The following is a 20,591-nucleotide window of genomic DNA, read 5'->3' on the forward strand; positions in this document are numbered from 1 at the left end:
AAGGTCATGCATACTAAATTGGTGAATTAGTCTTTTTTTAAAAAAAATATTTTCATACCAGGGATTGAATCCAGGGCCACTTTACCACGGAAACCTTTCCCCATCCCTTTTTCTATTTTATTTAGATACAGGGTCTCACTGAGTTGCTTTGGGCCTTGCTAAGTTACTGAGGCTGGCCTCCAACTTGCAATCCTCCTGCCTCAGCCTCTCAAACACATTTGTGGAAATTCAGAAGTAAAGTGGGAGGTGAGAAAAGAAGTGGTTATCTGGCACTGTGTAAACATTTCCTCTCCTTCCCCCGTGTGGATTGGAAGAAATTGATGATTCATTTCTCAGCACAGATGAGTATCAAGGCACTGAGGGTAGCATAGCCATTGCCCACCAGCATCTGGACCCACAGGCGAGTGGGATCCTCCCTGTGCATCTCTCCCGAAGAGGAGGAGAACACACAGTCCACAAAGTACATGAGCACAAAGAGTCCCATGAGCAGCAGGATGGTCCTGGTGGCTCTCAGTTCTGGGGAGGCTCTTGTGGACAGGCTGGTGCTGTGGAGGTGCTGGCACTGCCTCTTATGCCTGCACAGGAGGGTCACCATATACCCACTGGAGGTGGCCATGAGCCCCATGAGGAAGATGTCCCGGAGTATTCCCATCAGGGAGAAGAAGGTCCTGAAGTAGTGACCCGTGGGGCCAACAGTGCAGGACTCAGAGACAAACCTGAAAGCTGCTGTGTCATCGGAGGGGCCTCCCATGGAGACCAAGAGGCAGACATTGAAGAACACGTTGAACACCCAGAAAGTAACCAAGGTCCACGCACTGCACTGTGGGGATGTGTGCTTGGACTTGGCCATATAGGAGCTTATGAGGCTGAGGGTGGTGGCCTGCAGGACACTCAGCAGGCAGGTGGTGCTGACCGACAGGCTCCTCATCATCCTGTGCAGGTAGATGATGGCTTTACATGTGATGTCGTTCCAAAAGTCCTGAACCCCCAAAATGCCTAGGTCCAGGTGCGCCCTGAGTATGAGCATCAGCAGGTGAATCAGGGCCAGGTGAGCGATGGCCACGTCCATAGGCCTGGTCCTGCACTGGACAAGGAACGTGAGGACGTGGAAGAGAAGCAGGAAGACGTTGGCTGTGATCCCGATGACAATTTGGAAACAAAAGACATTTCTTACAGCAAGAAAAATGTAAAGTGTGCTGCTTTGGGTCATCTTTTTTTCTGGGGAGAAGAAGCAGATGGTCAACACCTTAGAATAAAAGGAAGGTCAACTCCTCCTCAGAACCATCACCAGCCTCAAAATCCCGACCCCTTAAACTGCCCACTTTAAAACATGGGGGTCCCTACACACCCTCCCCAGTCCTCTCAGCACTCAGGCACAGCATCTCCCCTGGGTCTCTGTGCTTTCATGGCCAGGGCCACCATGGATCTGCCTGGGCACGTGGAGTGAGCTGACCCAATCTGAGTATGTGGCATTTGAAGGGGACTCCAGTGCGGCAGATTGCAGGGATGTTCACAGAGAATTCTCAAGGAAAGGGTGTCAAGGGGACAGACTCGTACGGCTCTGTCCCTCCAGTGTTTGGGTTGTTGGTCACCAGCTTACAGACCAGATTTCAAAATGTTGGCTCTGCAATCCGACTTCTTGCATTTATTGATTGATATATATGTGTTGGTACCAGAGACTAAACCCAAGGTTGCTTAACCACTTATATTATTTTACATATATTTAATTATACCAGAAAAAACACATCTAAGTGAGCAGAACCATCAGTGAATAGCAGGATCATATTCTAAAATTTCTTTTCTGTCCATTCTTTAGTACATGGAAAAAGGGTACAAAGTAATCACAATTTAAATACTTTCTTTTTGTACCGGGGATTGCACCCAAGGGTGCTTATCCACTGAGCCATATTCCAGTCCTTTTTTCTTTGTTATTTTGAGTCAGGGTCTCACTAAATTGCTTAGGGCTTTGCTGTGGTGCTGAGGCTGGCCTCGAATCAGTTATCCTCCTGCCTCAACTTCCCAAAATGCTGGGATTACAGGTTTGTGCCACTATCTCCTGTACAATGTCAGTATGTTTGGGGGTCATAATTTTCAGTGTTTTAATTAGAAGATGGGAATCCAATCTCATGCTGAGAGAGGAGTTTCTATAGAGAGCAAGTTTTCATATCTTCTCTTAGTTAGGAATGATATTTATCCAAAGAAGGGAGAGGAAAAATTATACCAGACAATTTGGTAATGACATCCCTATGAAATATTTTCCTATAGAGAAAAGGTATTGACTTTATTTCAGTTTTAATGTTTACACTGAGACTCATAACATCTTGCCACATTTTATCATCTGAAAAAGAAGAGGGCAAGAGTATATGTTATTTTCACAGCTACCTAGAAAGTTATATTTGGATAAAAATCAGTTTAAGGGTGAGCAAAAATGTCAAAGGGTCCAGACAACTTAAGTCTTTCAAGCCTAGTTAAATAATTGCTTTGAAATCTTTGAGGAAGTGCCATTGTCTAAAATTAAAATTAAGTTGTCATATTAGGAAAATTACAGCTCTTCCCAATGATTAAATTATTAAAAAAGTATTTATATTTCTCCATTCACATCTTCAGCAAAATGAGATTTGCTCCCTTGGTGTGCTCAAGAGAACAAAAGAAAAATGCTAATATAGTGGTCTAGGAGTCTCCACATTTTAAAAGTCACAGATGGCTATTAGTAGGCACAGTGCTACATGGTTTGTCTGACTTCTGTGTAGCTAATTATAGAAATGCCTATTTCTGGATGTGTATTTGAAGAAATACACATTTTGATTCCCAAACTTCCTTAAAACAACATAAACTGGATATATAACATTTGAAGATGTCTTTTAAAAATCATAGAAAATGAAATAACTAGGATTCCCTTCTGTCATGTTATGAAATATAAATTTTCTTTAATTTGGTTCAAGAAAATAAAATGTACAGCATCAGAAAACCTGGAGGAATAGCGTATTGGAGTCATCTGTGTATGGAGGACTCAGGACTGGGTTTCAGCATGGCCCAGGGGATGCAGCCCTGCTGGCACCTTTGTGGGAGGGAGGGACGGATTGAGGAGGGAAGGGAGGTGTGTTTTCAGAGCAGCGTTACCTGAAAGCCAGTGGAAGACTTTTTTCTATAGGAGAAACTTCCTAGTTAGAGCTGGAAACCTTATTTCCCTGAAATTACAGTGGGTTTCTCCTCAGAGATCATGGAGATGGAGTAAACATGCACAACAGTTTTCAAATTCTGAAAGAAAATAACTCTTTTTTTCTATAAACCTTTATTTTGTTTTACTTATCTTTGTGTGGTGCTGAGGATTGAACCCAGTGCTCACATGTGCCAAGCAAGTGCTCTAACCTGAGCCCCAGCCCCAGCCCAAGAATTGCTTTTTTTAAAAAAAATTAGTTGTCAACAAGTATTATTTATTTATTTCTTTATTCATTCATTCATTCATTCATTCCTATGATAAAAGAACGAACGATGGAGTATCCAAAAATAAAAAAAGGAATAGAAGGTTGATATTTTTATTTACTTAGATAAAATAGACTATCTTCATGAGGTTTATGTATAACATTTTAGGATTTTAAAAACCACCATTAACAATGATATTTAAAAGTGGACAAAGGTAAGAAGACATAGACAGATGTTTAGGTTTCTTCACATCTGCCAGGACCACATAGTCTGGGAAATCGGGATGCAGACACAGGGCCTGTCCCACATCAGGATGGCCCAGGATGCTCTCCTCAAACAGAGCTCTAGGGAGAGAGGGGCTGCAGCAGCTCCTGGCTTCCCTGATGTGCTGAGCCCCAGGTCATGACTTGAACCCTGGAGGAAACAAGGCATCCTCAGACTGGAGGTTCTGAACAAGTGACAGACATCAGAGAAAGATAATGTGGAAAAGAATTTGAGAAACAGGTCTCATCTGAAGAGCTCACCATGGTAGGAACAAGAAAAACTTAGTGGGCAGATTAGAGGATGAAACCTAAGTGGAGAAAAAAGTGTAAACAGAGGTTTGTTTCTTTAAGAAATCATCCCTAGGGTCCCTTAGAGCTGATGGAGTGAGGTCCCTTTGAGAGAGACGTAGCACAGTGGGGACTCCTCTCCTGCCCTGACCAGGGAAGATGTCACTTAAACATTTTGCATCCTGCCACTGTCTAAATCATGGACAACACTGATATCTGTCTGTCTGACTATCTATCTATTTGTCTGTCTATCTATCTCTCTATCTATCATCTATTGATCTATCTTAACAAATGGGCCAGACACTAGTGATCAATAACAAAGTCGGAGCAGCCTGGCCATTGGCAAGGACAGCAGTGGATAAGGAGGAGGCTCTCAGCAGAGCCCCACACCAGCTGGGGCTGCCACAGCTGTGTGTGGAGAGACACAGGCTGCAGGGAGGAGGAACATATCTGTTTTCTCGGGTGCAAGGTGAACACAGTCTCATGTGTCCTGTAACCAGTGGGATGCATGTTTTCATTTAGTGATGTGCATTAGCTACAAAAAGTGCATATTTGGTTTTTGTTTCACTCAGATCAAGTTAATAATGACTTCTGCACTAACATCTCTGTTCTCCCTGATGTACTGTTGAGGGGACACCGTGGGACCTTTGGAAGCCAGGAAGGGGCAATTGCTACTCTTACCACTTGGTTTTAATAGTAAGGAACTGGAGCCCTTGGTCTCTGCTCCAGCTTGAACCCCCTGGCACTTGATTTAGCCCTTTACTCTTGTGACTCATGAATATTGTTAGTATTTTAATAAGAAATGATTATCTCAAGTAAATCACTTCAGGTTCCCATCTATTTCTCAGATGGCAGTGAGTTCAATGTGTGGCTCTATCAGATCTCAAAGTTCATATTACTAAGTTGTCTTGCTATTTTCTGCTTCAGCCTTACTAGTTCATAGTAATATTACCAAGGAAGAGAATTTTATTTGACAGGCTTGATTTTTAGTTCTCCTGTCTCCATAAATCAGTTCAAAATATTTCTTTGATGTTTCCTAGAGCATGATGGGTTTACTTTTGTGAGGTCAAAACTGAGACAAAATACTTCAGCATAAGACAATGCTATTTGATGTTTTGTAGGAATGTGAGGCTCAACTCCCTGTATAAGTCAATGATCCAAACAGAGAATATCATTTCATTCTGATTAATTGAAAAGCACTTCAGTGTGTATAACTTTCTCTCTCATTATCTCAGGTAGTAAAACTAAATGCTGAAAAAAATATTTTGAACTGATTTATGGAGACAAGAGAATGAAAATCAAGCCTGTAAAATAAAATTCTCTTCCTTGGTGAATATTAATATGAACTAGTAAGATTGTAGAAGAAGATAGCAAGACAACTTAGTAACATGAACTTTGAGATCTGATAGAGACATTCATTAAACTCACTGCACCTGAGAAATAGATGAGAACCTGAAATGAATTACTTGAGATAGTCATTTCTTATTAAAAATTAACAAAATCCATGAGTCACCAAAGTAAAGGGCTAACCGTAGTAAGAAGAGAATTTCCCTTTGCAGTCTAGAGAAAACAGTCCTCTGAGATGTTGAGTGTGGGTAGAGCTGGGGACATAATTCAGATCTGCCAAATAACCTAACATACAATTTGACTATTTTAATTCTTCATCACAATCACAGAAGCCCACTCACACACTCGTGCTGCATCTTAGGAATAGAAAAGCACTTACCTTGGCAGGTAGAGTGGGGAGTCAGGAGACATGAGCGGATCCTGCACCATTTTAAGGAAAGCACGTCTTTAATTCACCTCTGTGTAGGCCTTTAATTTTAGCATCTGAAGAAGGTGACAAGATGCCACTTGGGAAGGCAGAACTGTGGCTTCCCCAGTGGAACATGTCTCTTACTTTTACTTTAGTCTTTGCTGGATAATAGAAACTGGGGGAGAGTTGAACTCAAAACTTTTCTCAAGTCCCTGGACACACTCATGTGAGGATCTCACAGCTCCCCGTCATGTGGACTATACCCATATTCTCATTTTTTTAAAAAACCATGTTCAAATCAGCTCAATCCTATTCCACATATTTTGCAATGTCTCTCCCTTGGGGTGAGTGGTTAATGACATCTCCCACGCATTCCTAGTGGCTCTGAGGGTGATCTCCCTAAAATGTGAGGCTGTCAACCCTGGTCCACTCTCATAATGACCATGTGGTTTGGGGTATTATGTCTCCTAAGGTTTCCAAACTCAGTTTCAGGTTGGCATTTCTGTTTCAGGTTAAGAAAGATATTAAGATATTAAAATATCCATTCTGGTGATGAAGACAAAATATATAAATTTGAAAATAAATCTGACCATTGCAGAGAAAATGTTATAAGATATGTGAGTAGAATTTCCAAGAAATATGCGATAACACAAAAAGACCAAATTCAAGATTTATCAGGATAAATGAAGGTAGAGAGATTTAAACCAAAGGAATGCACAATTTTTCCATGAAATAATATCAGAAAATTTCCCAAACTTAACTAATTAAGTGGAAAATCAATACAGGAGGCTTATAAGACCTCAAATATGCAAAACTAAAACATTTGCACACTAAGGCATATTATTATGAAAATGCCTAACATACAAAATAAGTATAGAATTTTAAAGGCTTTCAGAGAAAAATGACGTGTCACATTTAGAAGGAAATCAATCTGGATCTCAGCCATTTTTTCAACCAAGACCTTGAAAACTAGTATGTCTTGGAATAATATATGCTGAGCTCTGAAAGAAAAGGGATGCTAGCCAAGAATACAATACCCAGCATAATAAACTCTCAGAATTGATGCTTAAATAAAAACCTTTCATGACAAACATAAGGTAAAAAAAACTCACAAGACTAGAAAGACTGCATTACAAAATATACTCAAAATATTTCATGAAGAAGAAACAAAAAATGTAAGTGAAAAACAAGAAAAGGAAGGGAAGAACAAACTAATTCAAATTAAAAGCCAAAAATAAACCAAACTGACTGAAAATAAAATCATATCTTATCAACATCTTTGAGTTCTCAGAGGACTTAGCCAATTCTATGAGACTTTCAAAGAAGAACTAACACCAACACTCCTCAAATTATTCCATGAAATAGAAGAGGAGGGAACCTTTTCAAACTCAATCTATAAAGCTGGTATAACCCTGATACCAAAACCAGATGAAGACACATCAAGAAAAGAATCCTCAGACCAATATCCCTGATGAACTTATGTGCAAAAATTCTCAATAAAATTCTGGCAAAATGCCTACAAAATCATTTTAAAAATCTAGTGCACTATGATCAAAAGGGGTTCATCTAAAGGATGAAAGTTTGGTTCAACGTAACGGAAATCAATAAATGTAATACATCACATCAATAGACATAGAGACAAGAATCATATAATCTCAGTAGATATAGAAAAAATTTGATAAAATACAGTAAGCATTCATGTTCAAAATTCTAGAAGAACCAGGGATATAAGGAACATATATTGTAAAAGCTATATATGCTAAACCCAATGCCAACATCATCCTAAATGGAATGATTGAAAGCATATTCTCTTGAAATTCTCATACAAGATAAGGATGCCCTGTGTCACCACTTCTTATTCAACATCATCTGGAAACTCTAGCCAGGGCAAGTAAATAGAAGAAAGAAATTAAAGGGACATGAAGAGAGAAAGAAGGACTCAAACTATCCTTATTTGCTGATGACATGATTCTATATTTAGAGATACCAAAAATCTCCACTAGAAAACTTATAGAACTAACAAATGAATTTAGCAAAGCAGTGGGATGTAAAATCAACACATATAAATCAATTGCATTCCTATACATTAGTGATGAATTGGCTGAAAAAGAAAGTAGGAAAAGTACCCCATTCACAGTAGCCTCAAAAAAAAAAAAAAATTGGGAATCAATCTAACAAAAGAGATAAAAGACTTCTATAATGAAAACACAGAACCCTAAAGAATAAAATTGAAGAAGACCTTAGGAGACGGAAAGATCTTCCATGATATTGGATAGGCAGAATTAACATTGTCCAAATGGCCACACTACCACAAGTGCTACACAAATTGAATGCAGTTCCTATTAAAATCCCAGTAATATTTTCCACAGGAATAGAAATAATCAGTCATGAAATTCATTTGGAAAAACAAGAGACCCAGAATAGCCAAACCAATTCTGAGCAAGAAAAATGAAGCAGGAAACCTAACAATACCAGACCTTAAATTACACTACAGAGCTACAGTCTCAAAAACGGCATGGTGTATGGGCACCAAGCAGACAGGTAGACAAATGGTAAGAACAGAAGACACAGAGAAGAATCCACAGAAATTCAGAAACCTCATACTAGACAAGGTGCTAAAAACACACATTGGAGAAATGATAACTTCTCCAAAAATTAAGTGAGGAAAACTGGAAATCCACATGTAGCCACATGCAATTAAACCCTTCTCTCTCAACCTGCACAAAACCCAACTCTAAGTGGATCAAGAACTTAGGCATTAGACCAGAGACCCAGAGACCCAAATCTACCTCATGTTGGCTTAAGAACCAAGTTCCTCAACAAAACTCCTAAAGTGCAAAAAGTTCAATCAAGAGTAAATAAATGGCATGAAACCAAACTCAAACACTTGCTTACAGCAAGAGAAATGATCAAGAATGGGGAGAGAGGGTTTACAGAATGGGAGAACATCTTTGCCACCCACATCTCAGAGCACTAATCTCCAGGATATGACTCAAAAAACTGAACACCACAAAAACAAATAATCCAATCCATAAATGGGCAAAGAAAATGTGTAGACACTTCATAGAGGAAGAAACACCAATGTTCAACAAATATATTAAAAAAGTGTTCAACATTTCTTGAGTTTTTTTCTTTTGGTTTTTCTAGCAATTAGAGAAATGCAAACTAAAACTCTACTAATATTTCATCTCACCCCAGTCAGAGTGGCAATTATGAAGAATACAAGTAATAATAAGTGTTAGTGAGGATGTGGGGAAGAAGTTACACTCATCTATGGCTGTGGGACTGTAAAGTGGTGCAACCACTGTGGAAAGCAGGGTGGAGATTCCTCAGGAAACTGGGAATGGAACCACCATGTGTTACAATTACCCCTCTCCTCAGTATACACCCAGAGGACTTAAAATCAGCGTACTATAGTGATGTAGTCACATCAATGTTCACACCAGCTCAATTCACAATCGCTCACTGTGGAACCAACACAGGTGTCCTTCACCAGATGAATGGTTGAAAAAGATGTGCTACATACACACATGGAATATACCCCCCAAAAATAGGATGATACACATTGCCAGTCAATGGATGGAACAGGAGACTGTCATGCTAACTGAAGTTATTCAGTCCTCCAAACTAAAAATCCCAATGCTTTCTCTATTATGCAGATGCTGTCTCACAATAAGTGCTGGGTAGGAAAGAATGGAAGTACATTGGATTCGTCAAAGGGGAATGAAGAAAAGGGAGGGGCAATCTGAATATAGAAGACAATAGAATGAATGGGACTTTACTTTCCTATGTGCATGAATAAATGTCTCACACAAAAAAAAATTGTGAAATTCAAAAAATAACACTTACTTGTTAGGGGTAGTGTTTGATGTCAGTTCTTGGTTTGACACCCAGTGTCACAGTCTGGCTCATGTACTCTCAAACTTCCTACATTCAAGTTCTAACCCTCAGACCTTGATACTGAGGTAACATTGGAAGGCTGAACCTTTATCAATATAGTCACGGTACGTTCACACGAGTTCACATGGCTCTGTAATAAAATGGTGTGACTCATGTCCTTGTAAGAAGAGAGTTGAATACAGACAATTCTCAGAGGGGAGACAAGAAAAGAACACAACCCCAGGTGGCCATCTGCAAGTCAAGAAGAGAGGTCACAGGAGGAAGCAAAACTAACAACACATTCATCTTCCAACCGTTTGAACACTCAGTCTATGGTATTCTGATCTGATAGCTCTAGCAAACCAGTACACACAGTACTGCTAAATTTGTAAAATGGAGGATTGATTTCTCTTTCCAAGGGGGATAATATTTAGGAATTTCCTCTGCTGTTTTGGTAAATTTTATGTAAATATAAAAGTATTTTTAAATAACCCTTTTATATTAAATACCTGAATGATTCCAGGTTGGGTGGTGCATAACTATTATTCCAGGAGCTTGGGAGACTGAGGCAGGAGGATCAAAAGTTGGAGGCCAGCCTCAGCAACATAGTGAGGCCCTAGGCAACTCAGTGAGGCCCTATCTCTAAGTAAAAATGAAAAGGGCTGCGACTGGGTCTCAGACGTTAAGCACCCCTTACTAATACACCCTTCATACTAATGCCAAAAACAAAACAACAAAAAACCAACCAACTAACAACTGGAATGAATACCCTGCAACCAAAATCCCCCCTCCCCACTTTTTTTTTTTCCATTTCAGGTTTCTTTTAATGGATCAAGGACCTGGGAATAAAACCAGGGACCCTGCACCTAATAAAAGAAAAAGTAGGCCCTAATCTCCATCATGTGGGATGAGGCTCCAACTTCCTTAATAAGACTCCTATAGCACAATAATTAAACCCAAGCATCAATAAATGGGATGAATTTAAACTAATATTTTTTTTTTCAGCAAAAGAAACAATCTGTGAGGTAAATAGAAACCCTACATCTTAGGAGCAAATTTTTACCCTTCACGCATGAGATAGAGCACTAATCTCTGGGTTTATAAAGAACTCAAAAAGCTAAGCACCAAAAAAAAAAAAAAAAACAAATAACCTAATCAACAAATGGGCCAAGGACCTGAACAGACACTTCTCAGAAGAGGACATACAATCAATCAACAAATATATGAAAAAATGCTCATCATCTCTAGCAATCAGAGAAATGCAAATGAAACCACTCTAAGATATCATCTCACTCCAGTCAGAACAGCAGCTCCTATGAATACAAACAAGTGTTGGTGAGGATGTGGGGAAAAGGCACACACATACACTCCTGGTGGGACTGCAAATTGGTACAGCCAACATAGAAAGCAGTGTGGAGATTCCTTGGAAATCTGGGAATGGAACCACCATTTGACCCAGCTAGTCCTCTTCTCGGTCCATACTCAAAGGACTTAAAAACAGCATACTACAGGGACACAGACACATCAATGTTTACAGCAGCACAATTCACAATAGCTAAACTGTGGAGCTAACCTAGATGTCCTTCCCTGGATGAATGGATAAAAAAAATGTGGCATATATACACAATGGAATATTACTCAGCAATAAAAGAGAATAAAATCATGGCATTTGCAGGTAAATGGATGGTGTTGCAGAAGATAATGCTAAGGGAAATTAGCCAATCCCCCCAAAACAAATGCTGAATGTTTTCTATGATATAAGGAGGTTGACTCATAGTTGGGTAGGTAGGGGGGGCATGGGAGGAATAGATGAATTCTAGATAGGGCAGAGGGGTAGGAGGGCAGGGAGGGGGCAGGGGGTTAGCAAGGATGGTGGAATGTGATGGACATCATTTTCCAAAGTACATGTATGAAAACACAATTTGCTGTGAATATACTTTGTATACAACCAGAGATATGAAAAATTGTGCTCTATATGTGTACTAAGAATTGTAATGCATTCTGCTGTCATATATAAATTAAAAAAATAATATTTATTTTTTTTAATTGTAGTTGGAAACATACCTTTATTTCATTTATTTGTTTTTATATGGTGCTGAGGATTGAACCCAGGGCCTTGAACATGCTAGGTGAGCGCTCTACTGCTGAGCCACAACCCCAGCCCTCAATTCAGCTTTCTAAATATCCACAGGTTAGAATGCTTATGGAGGACAAAGAGTAAGTGCAGGAACATGGCAACGGGCGCAGAGAGATCAAGTCTCTGACCTCTTCAGCTGTGCTGGCATAGGGAGTCGTAAACAACCTAAATCTGTTTGCTCAGGATCACTAGGCAATGCTGAGTTGACGTGGATCTGGGGCGAAGAGTCTGGGCCTCTCAGAACACACTCTGAGCCCGGATCAGCTGAATTCAAGCTCCCGTTCGCCTGCTTCCCACAGACAAACAGCTGTGACTCAGCACTAATCCATCCGGCTGAAACAACTGGTCAGCCCTTCTGATCCTATGGAGGTAAATGCCTACCAAGCCTTCATAGGTAGTGGCCACAGGTTTGAAACGGGGCTTGGGACAGACAGTAAGGACCCACCCGTTGCATTGGTCGTCCGGCAAAGGGAAACAAACTGTCGCCATTTGCAAGAGATACCACCATGGCAGAGAAATGATGTCATCAGACTGCAGCGGAGGAGATAACTTCATTGAAGCCTGTGGCTACAGGTGTGTAATTCCCTAGCCTTCCCTCTCCACACATCGGGGAAACCTTAAGGGCCCCTCCCAGCTCTCCCGTGAGCATGATAGCCAGACCGAGGGAATCAGAGGTGGTGCGGGACCCGGGGTGCAGAACTACCACTCCCACCAGTGCTGACAGCTGAGGTCTCTTGCACCAGCTACTGGGGGAGTGGCTACCGGAGGGCAAGTAAAATTCGCTGAGGATTCTCAGCCCCAAGCTCTACAAACTTAGGGTCTGAGGGAATGGCAAACTGGGAGAGTGTGCCCAGTCGTTCATGAAAACAGGGATCCCGGGAGCAGCAGACCTGGCGTGTAGCCAGTATTGTGGTGAGCGGCATCCGTGAGAGTGGCCTGGCTAGAGGAAAATTGGGAAGTGACAAGACACAAGAGGAGGCCCTAGGCACTCAGGATTGGAGACTCGCCCAGTCTGGGAGGAGCTACTGCACAGTGTTGGGTTCTCGCGTATTGACAGGAGAAACATGGCCTGGTGGGCACAGCGCCACCTACTGGAAGAGAAGTTAATCAAACTCTAAGACTGCATTTATTAGTTTTTTTTTTCTTTTCTCTTTTTTTTTGATTTGGGTTTTTCTTTCATTTTCATTTTTCTTTCTTGTTGTTTTTTTAATTTTTTTTACAATTTTTTAAAATTTTTTTCTTCTAATTTTAATTTTAATTTTTTATTATTTTTTTAATTTTTTTTTCTTTTTTTTATTTCCTATTTTTTTCTTCTTTTGTCTTTTCATTTCTTTTCAATTATCTTATCCCCCCCTTCCTTGAATTCTACCTGCTTACTCTCATTCTCTTTAGTGACTTCTTCCCTTCCCTTCTAATACCTTTCCTCCCAAGCATCTAATAAATTTATAGGAGTAAACAGTAACTCATCAGTCAAACAGAACAAGAAGTAACATGAGCAGCTTCAAAAAGCAAGGAAGAAAAGGAGTACAAACAATGCAGGACAGCCTAAATATTCAGGAGGACCTAAAGTCATCAGAAAAATGGTCATATAAAGAACTCAAGGAACACCTTAGAGAGATGGAATGGAACCTTAAAGAGGATACAAGACAGCAAATTCAAGCAGCGAAAGAACACATTGAGAATGAATTACATAAACAGATAAAAGAAGAAGTTAAGCATCTTTATCAGGAGATAGAGATTATAAAAAATAATCAAACAATAATTCTAGAAATGAAGGAAACAATAAACCAAATTAAAAACTCAATTGAGAGTATCACTAACAGAGTGGAGCAAGTAGAAGCCAGAACGTCAGATAATGAAGACAAAATATATCATCTTGAAAAGAGTCTAGCCAACTCAGATAGGCTGGTAAAAAATCACGAGAAAAACATCCAAGAGATTAGGGATAACTTAAAAAAACCAAACTTACGAGTCATTGGGATAGAGGAAGGCACAGAGATTCATGCCAAGGGAATGAGTAACTTGCTGAATGAAATAATTACAGAAAACTTTCCAGAAATGAAAAAGGAAACAGATATACAAATTGAAGATGCATACAGGACACCGAGCACACAAAATCACAGTAGATCAACACCAAGACACATTGTTATGAAGATATCCAATTTACAGAACAAAGAGAAAATATTAAAAGCTACAAGAGAAAGGAGACAGACTACATTCAGGGATAAACCAATAAGGTTAACAACGGATTTTTCATCACAGACACTGAAAGCAAGAAGGTCATGGAACAATGTATTTCAAACACTGAAAGACAATGGATGCCAAACATGAATTCTGTATCCAGCAAAATTAAGCTTCAGGTATGACAACGAAATAAAAATATTTCATGATAAACAAAAGTTAAAAGAATTTGCAGCCAGAAAACCAGCATTGCAAAGCATTTTCAGCAAAACATTACATGAGGAAGAAATGAAAAACAATAACCAAAACCATCAGTAGGAAGTACCTCGGTAAAGACAGAGGGCGAGGGGAAAGATAATCATGGAGATAAAAACTTTTTTTTTTAAAAAAGGATACATAATCAAACATGGATGGAAGTACAAACCATATATCAATAGTAACTCTGAATGTTAATGGCTTAAACTCTCCAATAAAGCGACATAGACTGGTATCATGGATTAAAAAAACAAATCCAACAATATGTTGCCTCCAGGAGACACATCTGATTGGAAAAGACGTACACAGGCTGAAGGTGAAAGGATTGGAAAAAATATACCATGCACACGGTCCTCGTAAGCAAGCAGGGGTGGCCATCCTCATATCGAATAAAATCGACTTCAAGACTAAGTTAATCAAAAGGGATAAAGAAGGACATTATATACTGTTAAAAAGAACCATTCACCAACAAGACATAACAATTATCAATATTTATGCACCAAATAATGGTGCTCTGACATTCATAAAACAAATTCTCCTTAAGTTCAAGAATGAAATAGACCACAACACAATAATTATGGGTGACTTCAACACACCTCTCTCACCATTGGACAGATCCTCCAAACAAAAGTTGAGTAAAGAAACTATAGAACTCAATATCACAATCAATAACCTAGACTTAACTGACATATATAGAATATATCAACCATCATCAAATGGATAAACTTTTTTCTCAGCAGCAGATAGATCCTTCTCAAAAATAGACCATATATTATGCCATAGGGCAACCCTCAGTAAATGTAAAGGGGTGGAGATAATACCTTGCATTTTATCTGATCATAATGAAATGGAACTGGAAATCAATGATAAAAGAAGGAAGGAAAAATCCTACATCACATGGAAAATGAACAATATGTTAGAAATTATTTTGAAAACCTATATTCCAATAAAATAGAAGATAGTGAAGACATCGATAAATTTCTTAAGTCATATGATTTGCCCAGACCGAGTCAGGAGGATACACACAAATTGAACAGACCAATATCAATGGATGAAATTGAAGAAGCCATCAAAAGACTACCAACCAAGAAAAGCCCAGGACCGGATGGCTATACAGCGGAGTTTTACAATACCTTTAAAGAAGAATTAATACCAATACTTTTCATGTTATTTCAGGAAATAGAAAAAGAGGGAGCTCTTCCAAATTCATTCTATGAGGCCAACATCACCATGATTCCGAAACCAGACAAAGACACCTCAAAGAAAGAAAACTACCGACCAATACCTCTAATGAACCTAGATGCAAAAATCCTCAATAAAATTGTGGTGAATCGAATACAAAAACACATCAAAAAAATTGTGCACCATGATCAAGTAGGATTCATCCCTGGGATGCAAGGATGGTTCAATATACGGAAATCAATAAATGTTATTCACCACATCAATAGACTTAAAGATAAGAACAATATGATCATCTCGATAGATGCAGAGAAAGCATTCGACAAAGTACAGCATCCCTTTATGTTCAAAACATTAGAAAAACTAGGGATAACAGAAACTTACCTTGACATTGTAAAAGCTATCTATGCTAAGCTTCAGGCTAGCATCATTCTGAATGGACAAAAGTTAAAGGCATTCCCTCTAAAATCTGGAACAAGACAGGGATGCCCTCTATCACCACTTCTATTCAATATAGTTCTCGAAACACTGGCCAGAGCAATTAGACAGACGAAAGAAATTTAAGGCATAAAAATAGGAAAAGAAGAACTTAAATTATCACTATTTGCAGATGACATGATTCTATACCTAGAAGACCCAAAAGGGTCTACAAAGAAACTACTAGAACAAATAAATGAATTCAGCAAAGTGGCAGGATATAAAATCAACACGCATAAATCAAAGGCATTTCTGTATATCAGCGACAAAACTTCTGAAACGAAAATGAGGAAAAACACTCCATTCACCATATCCTCAAAAAAAAATAAAATACTTGGGAATCAACCTAACAAAAGAGGTGAAAGATTTATACAATGAAAACTACAGAACCCTAAAGAGAAAAGTAGAAGAAGATCTGAGAAGATGGAAAAATATACCCTGTTCATGGATAGGCAGAACTAACATCATCAAAATGGCGATATTACCAAAAGTTCTCTATAGGTTTAATGCAATGCCAATCAAAATCCCAATGGCATTTCTTGTAGAAATAGATAAAGCAATCATGAAATTATTACAGAAAAATAAAAGACCCAGAATAGCAAAAGCAATTCTAAACAGGAAGTGTGAATCAGGTGGTATAGCGATACCAGACTTCAAACTATACTACAGAGCAATAGTAACAAAAACAGCATGGTATTGGTACCAAAACAGGCGGGTGGACCAATGGTACAGAACAGAGGACACAGAGACTAATCCACAAAGTTACAACTATCTTATATTTGATAAAAGGGCTAAAAGCATGCAATGGAGGAAGGATAGCATCTTCAACAAATGGTGCTGGGAAAACTGGAAATCCATATGCAACAAAATGAAACTGAATCTCTTTCTCTCACCATGCACAAAAGTTAACTCAAAATGGATCAAGGAGCTTGATATCAAACCAGAGACAAGGCATCTGATAGAAGAAAAAGTTGGCTATGACCTACACACTGTGCGGTCGGGCTCCAAATTCCTTAATAGGACACCCATAGCACAAGAGTTAATATCTAGAATCAACAAATGGGACTTGCTCAAACTAAAAATTTTTTCTCAGCAAAAGAAACAATAAGAGAGGTAAATAGGGAGCCAACATCATGGGAACAAATTTTTACTCCTCACACTTCAGATAGAGCCCTAATATCCAGAGTAAACAAAGAACTCAAAAAATTAGACAATAAGATAACAAATAATCCAATCAACAAATGGGCCAAGGACCTAAACAGACACTTCTCAGAGGAGGACATACAATCAATCAACAAGTACATGAAGAAATGCTCACCATCTCTAGAAGTCAGAGAAATGCAAATCAAAACCACCCTAAGATACCATCTCACTCCAGTAAGATTGGCAGCCACTATGAAGTCAAACAACAACAAGTGCTGGCGAGGATGTGGAGAAAAGGCTACACTTGTACATTGCTGGTGGGACTGCAAATTGGTGCAGCCAATTTGGAAAGCAGTTTGGAGATTCGTGGGAAAGATGGGAATGGAACCACCATTTGACCCTGCTATTGCCCTTCTCAGACTATTCCCTGAAGACCTTAAAAGAGCATACTACAGGGATACTGCCATATCGTTGTTCATAGCAGCAAAATTCACAATGGCTAGACTGTGGAACCAACCCAGATGCCCTTCAATAGATGAAAGGATAAAAAAAAATGTGGCACCTATACACAATGGAGTACTACGCAGCAATAAAAAATGACAAAATCATAGAATTTGCAGGGAAATGGATGGCACTAGAGCAGATTATGCTTAGTGAAGCTAGCCAATCCCTAAAAAACAAATACCAAATGTCTTCTTTGATATAATGAGAGCAACTATGAACAGAGCAGGGAGGAAGAGCAGGAAGAAAAGATTAACATTAAACAGAGACATGAGATGGGAGGGAAAGGGAGAGAAAAGGGAAATTGCATGGAAATGAAGGGAGACCCTCATTGCTATACAAAATTACATATAAGAGGTTGTGAGGGGAGTGGGAAAATAAACAAGGAGAGAAATGAATTACAGTAGATGGGGTAGAGAGAGAAGATGGGAGGGGAGGGGAGGGGGGATAGTAGGGGATAGGAAAGGTAGCAGAATACAACAATTACTAATAGGGCATTATGTAAAATTGTGGATGTGTAAATGACATGATTCTGCAATCTGCATTTGGGGTAGAATTGGGGGTTCATAACCCACTTCAATCTAATGTATGAAATATGATATGTCAAGAGCTTAGTAATGTTGTGAACAACCAATAAAAAAAGATTAAAAAAAGAATGCTTATGGAAAATATACTTCAGATCACTTCATGTTCTAAATATTTTTGTTTTATATACATTTTTAGATGCTGGGGATTGAACCCAGGGCCTGGTCATGTTAAGCCCAGACTTTACCACCAACCTACATCCACGGTCCTAAGACTTTCATTTGAATTTCTTACTCTGACTATGGATACATAGTAACCTGTTTTGCAGTTCCCAGAAGCTTTCTTCTACAGTTTCCAATCTATCCAGTCCAGTAAATGTGATTTTTTTTTTTACACCAGGGACTCAGGGGTAGTCGACCACTCAGCCCTGTCCCCAGCCCTGTTTTGCATTGTATTTAGAGACACGGTCTCCCTGAGTTGCTTAGGCCTTTGCTGTTGCTGAGGCTGGCTTTGAATTCATAATCCTTCTGCCTCAGCCTCCTGAGCCGCTGGGATGACGGGTGTGCACCACCATGCCCAGCTAAATGTGAAATTGCACATTGCAGATACTATATTTTTAGTTCTTTGCAGTTTCATTTGATACCTTTAATTTTCAATTTTTTCTTAGAAAAATAACTAATCTTTTCCTCTATTGTACCAGTATTAACTATAATTACATTGATTACAGGTCTTTTTAGAGCATTATCATCTAATTCCAATACCCGGAACATCGCAAGATATACTTCAAATTCTTGTGTATATTTTAGGTTTGTAGGTCATGGACTTCCATTTTTTCCAGGTCTCATAGATCATTATATAATTTTGTATAAATTACATAAGAAACAGGGCTGCGGTTGAGGCTTGACGGTAGAGTGCTTGCTTAGCATGCGCAATGCCCTGGGTTCGATCCTCAGCACCACATAAAAATAAATAAATAAAATAAAGATGATATTGTGTCCAACTTAAAAAATGTTAAAAAATAAATTACATAAGTAACAAACAAACATTTTGATTGTTCCTTCCAGAGGAAGAGTAAGTCTTTTTCCTGTCTCCATTGATGAGGATGATCCTGAGGGATGATCACTCAGGTTCCCAACAGAGTGGAGTCCAGCGCAGACTCTGCCTCACCTACAAGTAGTTGCCACCTGCCTGCTGCTCCCTCAAGCCAAGCCTCCAGATCTGCCTCTATTTTTCTGTTTTGCTTCAAGAGCATTTTTATGTGATGCAGTGTGAATTCTGGAATTTTCTGTATGGAAATCACAGAGTACGTGAGCAGGAATGTCAGGAAACCAGGTGGTCCATGTGAAAATGGAGTTATAGGGAGAGGATCTACAGAGTCTCAGGAGGATCTAGGGATCTCTCACCACCAGAATTCAGGCATCACAACATGTGGAAAGGATATGGGTTAATTTGAACTTTGAATTCAAGTAAGAGAACTTGGAGTTGTCTACAAGATTGGGATGCACTTTTTTGTCAAGAAAACTCCTAGGAAATTTTGAGCACCTATCCCCAGATTGTTGTTTTCCAGAACAGAATCAAATCAAGGGGACAAGCGAATTGTTCCACTGGGGACTCCATAGTTCTGTGCTTCCCAGTGGGGTCTTGTCACCTTAGTAGAGACACTAAAATTGCAGGCTGCAGAGAAATGAACTCACAGCACCCTTTCTCTTAGACCCATGCAGGTCATGCTCAGGTGCACCAAGTGCCCTGCATCCATCCACATAATTGCCTCTCCATTCCACAGAGATAGTGAGTGAGTACCTGGGGCTTGTAGGAGGAGGTTGAAAAGGGCAAACTGGGTCTAGGAGTGAGGTTCTTGGTAGCTTGAGACACCCAGCTCTCACCCCTTTATTTAAGAAGACTAAGGTGCTCTGTGAAAATGTGAGGAAGGAGATCTTCCTAGGTTGTGTCATCATTTGAGACACAGAAAGTTAGGTGCTATTTTCAATAGGAAGTGCCAATTATCTCAGGTTTCTACTTAATTTTCTTCTAGCAACTACAGCAGTGCTCATGTTATATATGCATTTCCCTGTTTGATATGCTATTTACTCCTAAACCAATAATCAGGGATGTAATAAGTCGCCTGTCTGCTTTGTACTAAATACACTCAGGTTTCCTTCTCTCACCTTTATGAACAAATAGAATATTACTGATCTGTGACTACTAGACTCTGAGGAATTAAAAAACATAATTTTATAAGGCCCAGAAGGCAATGAGGGAAACCTCACATTGCCACAGGCATCTATTTAACTTTCTCATGCAATCTTTGTTGTCCTAAATTTAATCTCACAATTTAAAAGTGAATGGTGCCACTTCATAGTGGGTTCTCTGCCCGTGAGCAAATTTCAAGTGAGAGGACAGTGGTCCTGTGTCACCTTCCCAGGAAAATACCAGTGAATCTGATTATGGTGTCCTTCTTCTTCCCCAACGACAAGGTAACAAATTCTCCATAGCTAGGTAAGAAGACTATTTGTGTCCATTAATCTTCTTTCTTTTCATTATTCACTTAAAAATTCTCTTTGCCCTTTCTCTAATAATAAAGGTG

General features: G+C 39.3%; 1 protein-coding gene across 1 annotated transcript; it reads right to left on the reverse strand.

Moving 5' to 3' along the window:
• Positions 1 to 325: 325 nt before the first annotated feature.
• On the reverse strand, positions 326 to 1,210 carry LOC308640498 (vomeronasal type-1 receptor 90-like; the record flags this gene model as incomplete). Its single annotated transcript, XM_081312384.1, has 1 exon — positions 326 to 1,210. The coding sequence occupies one exon, from the start codon at positions 1,208 to 1,210 to the stop codon at positions 326 to 328; it is 885 nt and encodes a 294-aa protein (XP_081168510.1).
• Positions 1,211 to 20,591: the final 19,381 nt, after the last annotated feature.

This window comes from Spermophilus citellus (assembly GCF_964194105.1).
Source record: "Spermophilus citellus genome assembly, contig: SCAFFOLD_384, whole genome shotgun sequence".
Classification (NCBI taxonomy): domain Eukaryota; kingdom Metazoa; phylum Chordata; class Mammalia; order Rodentia; family Sciuridae; genus Spermophilus; species Spermophilus citellus.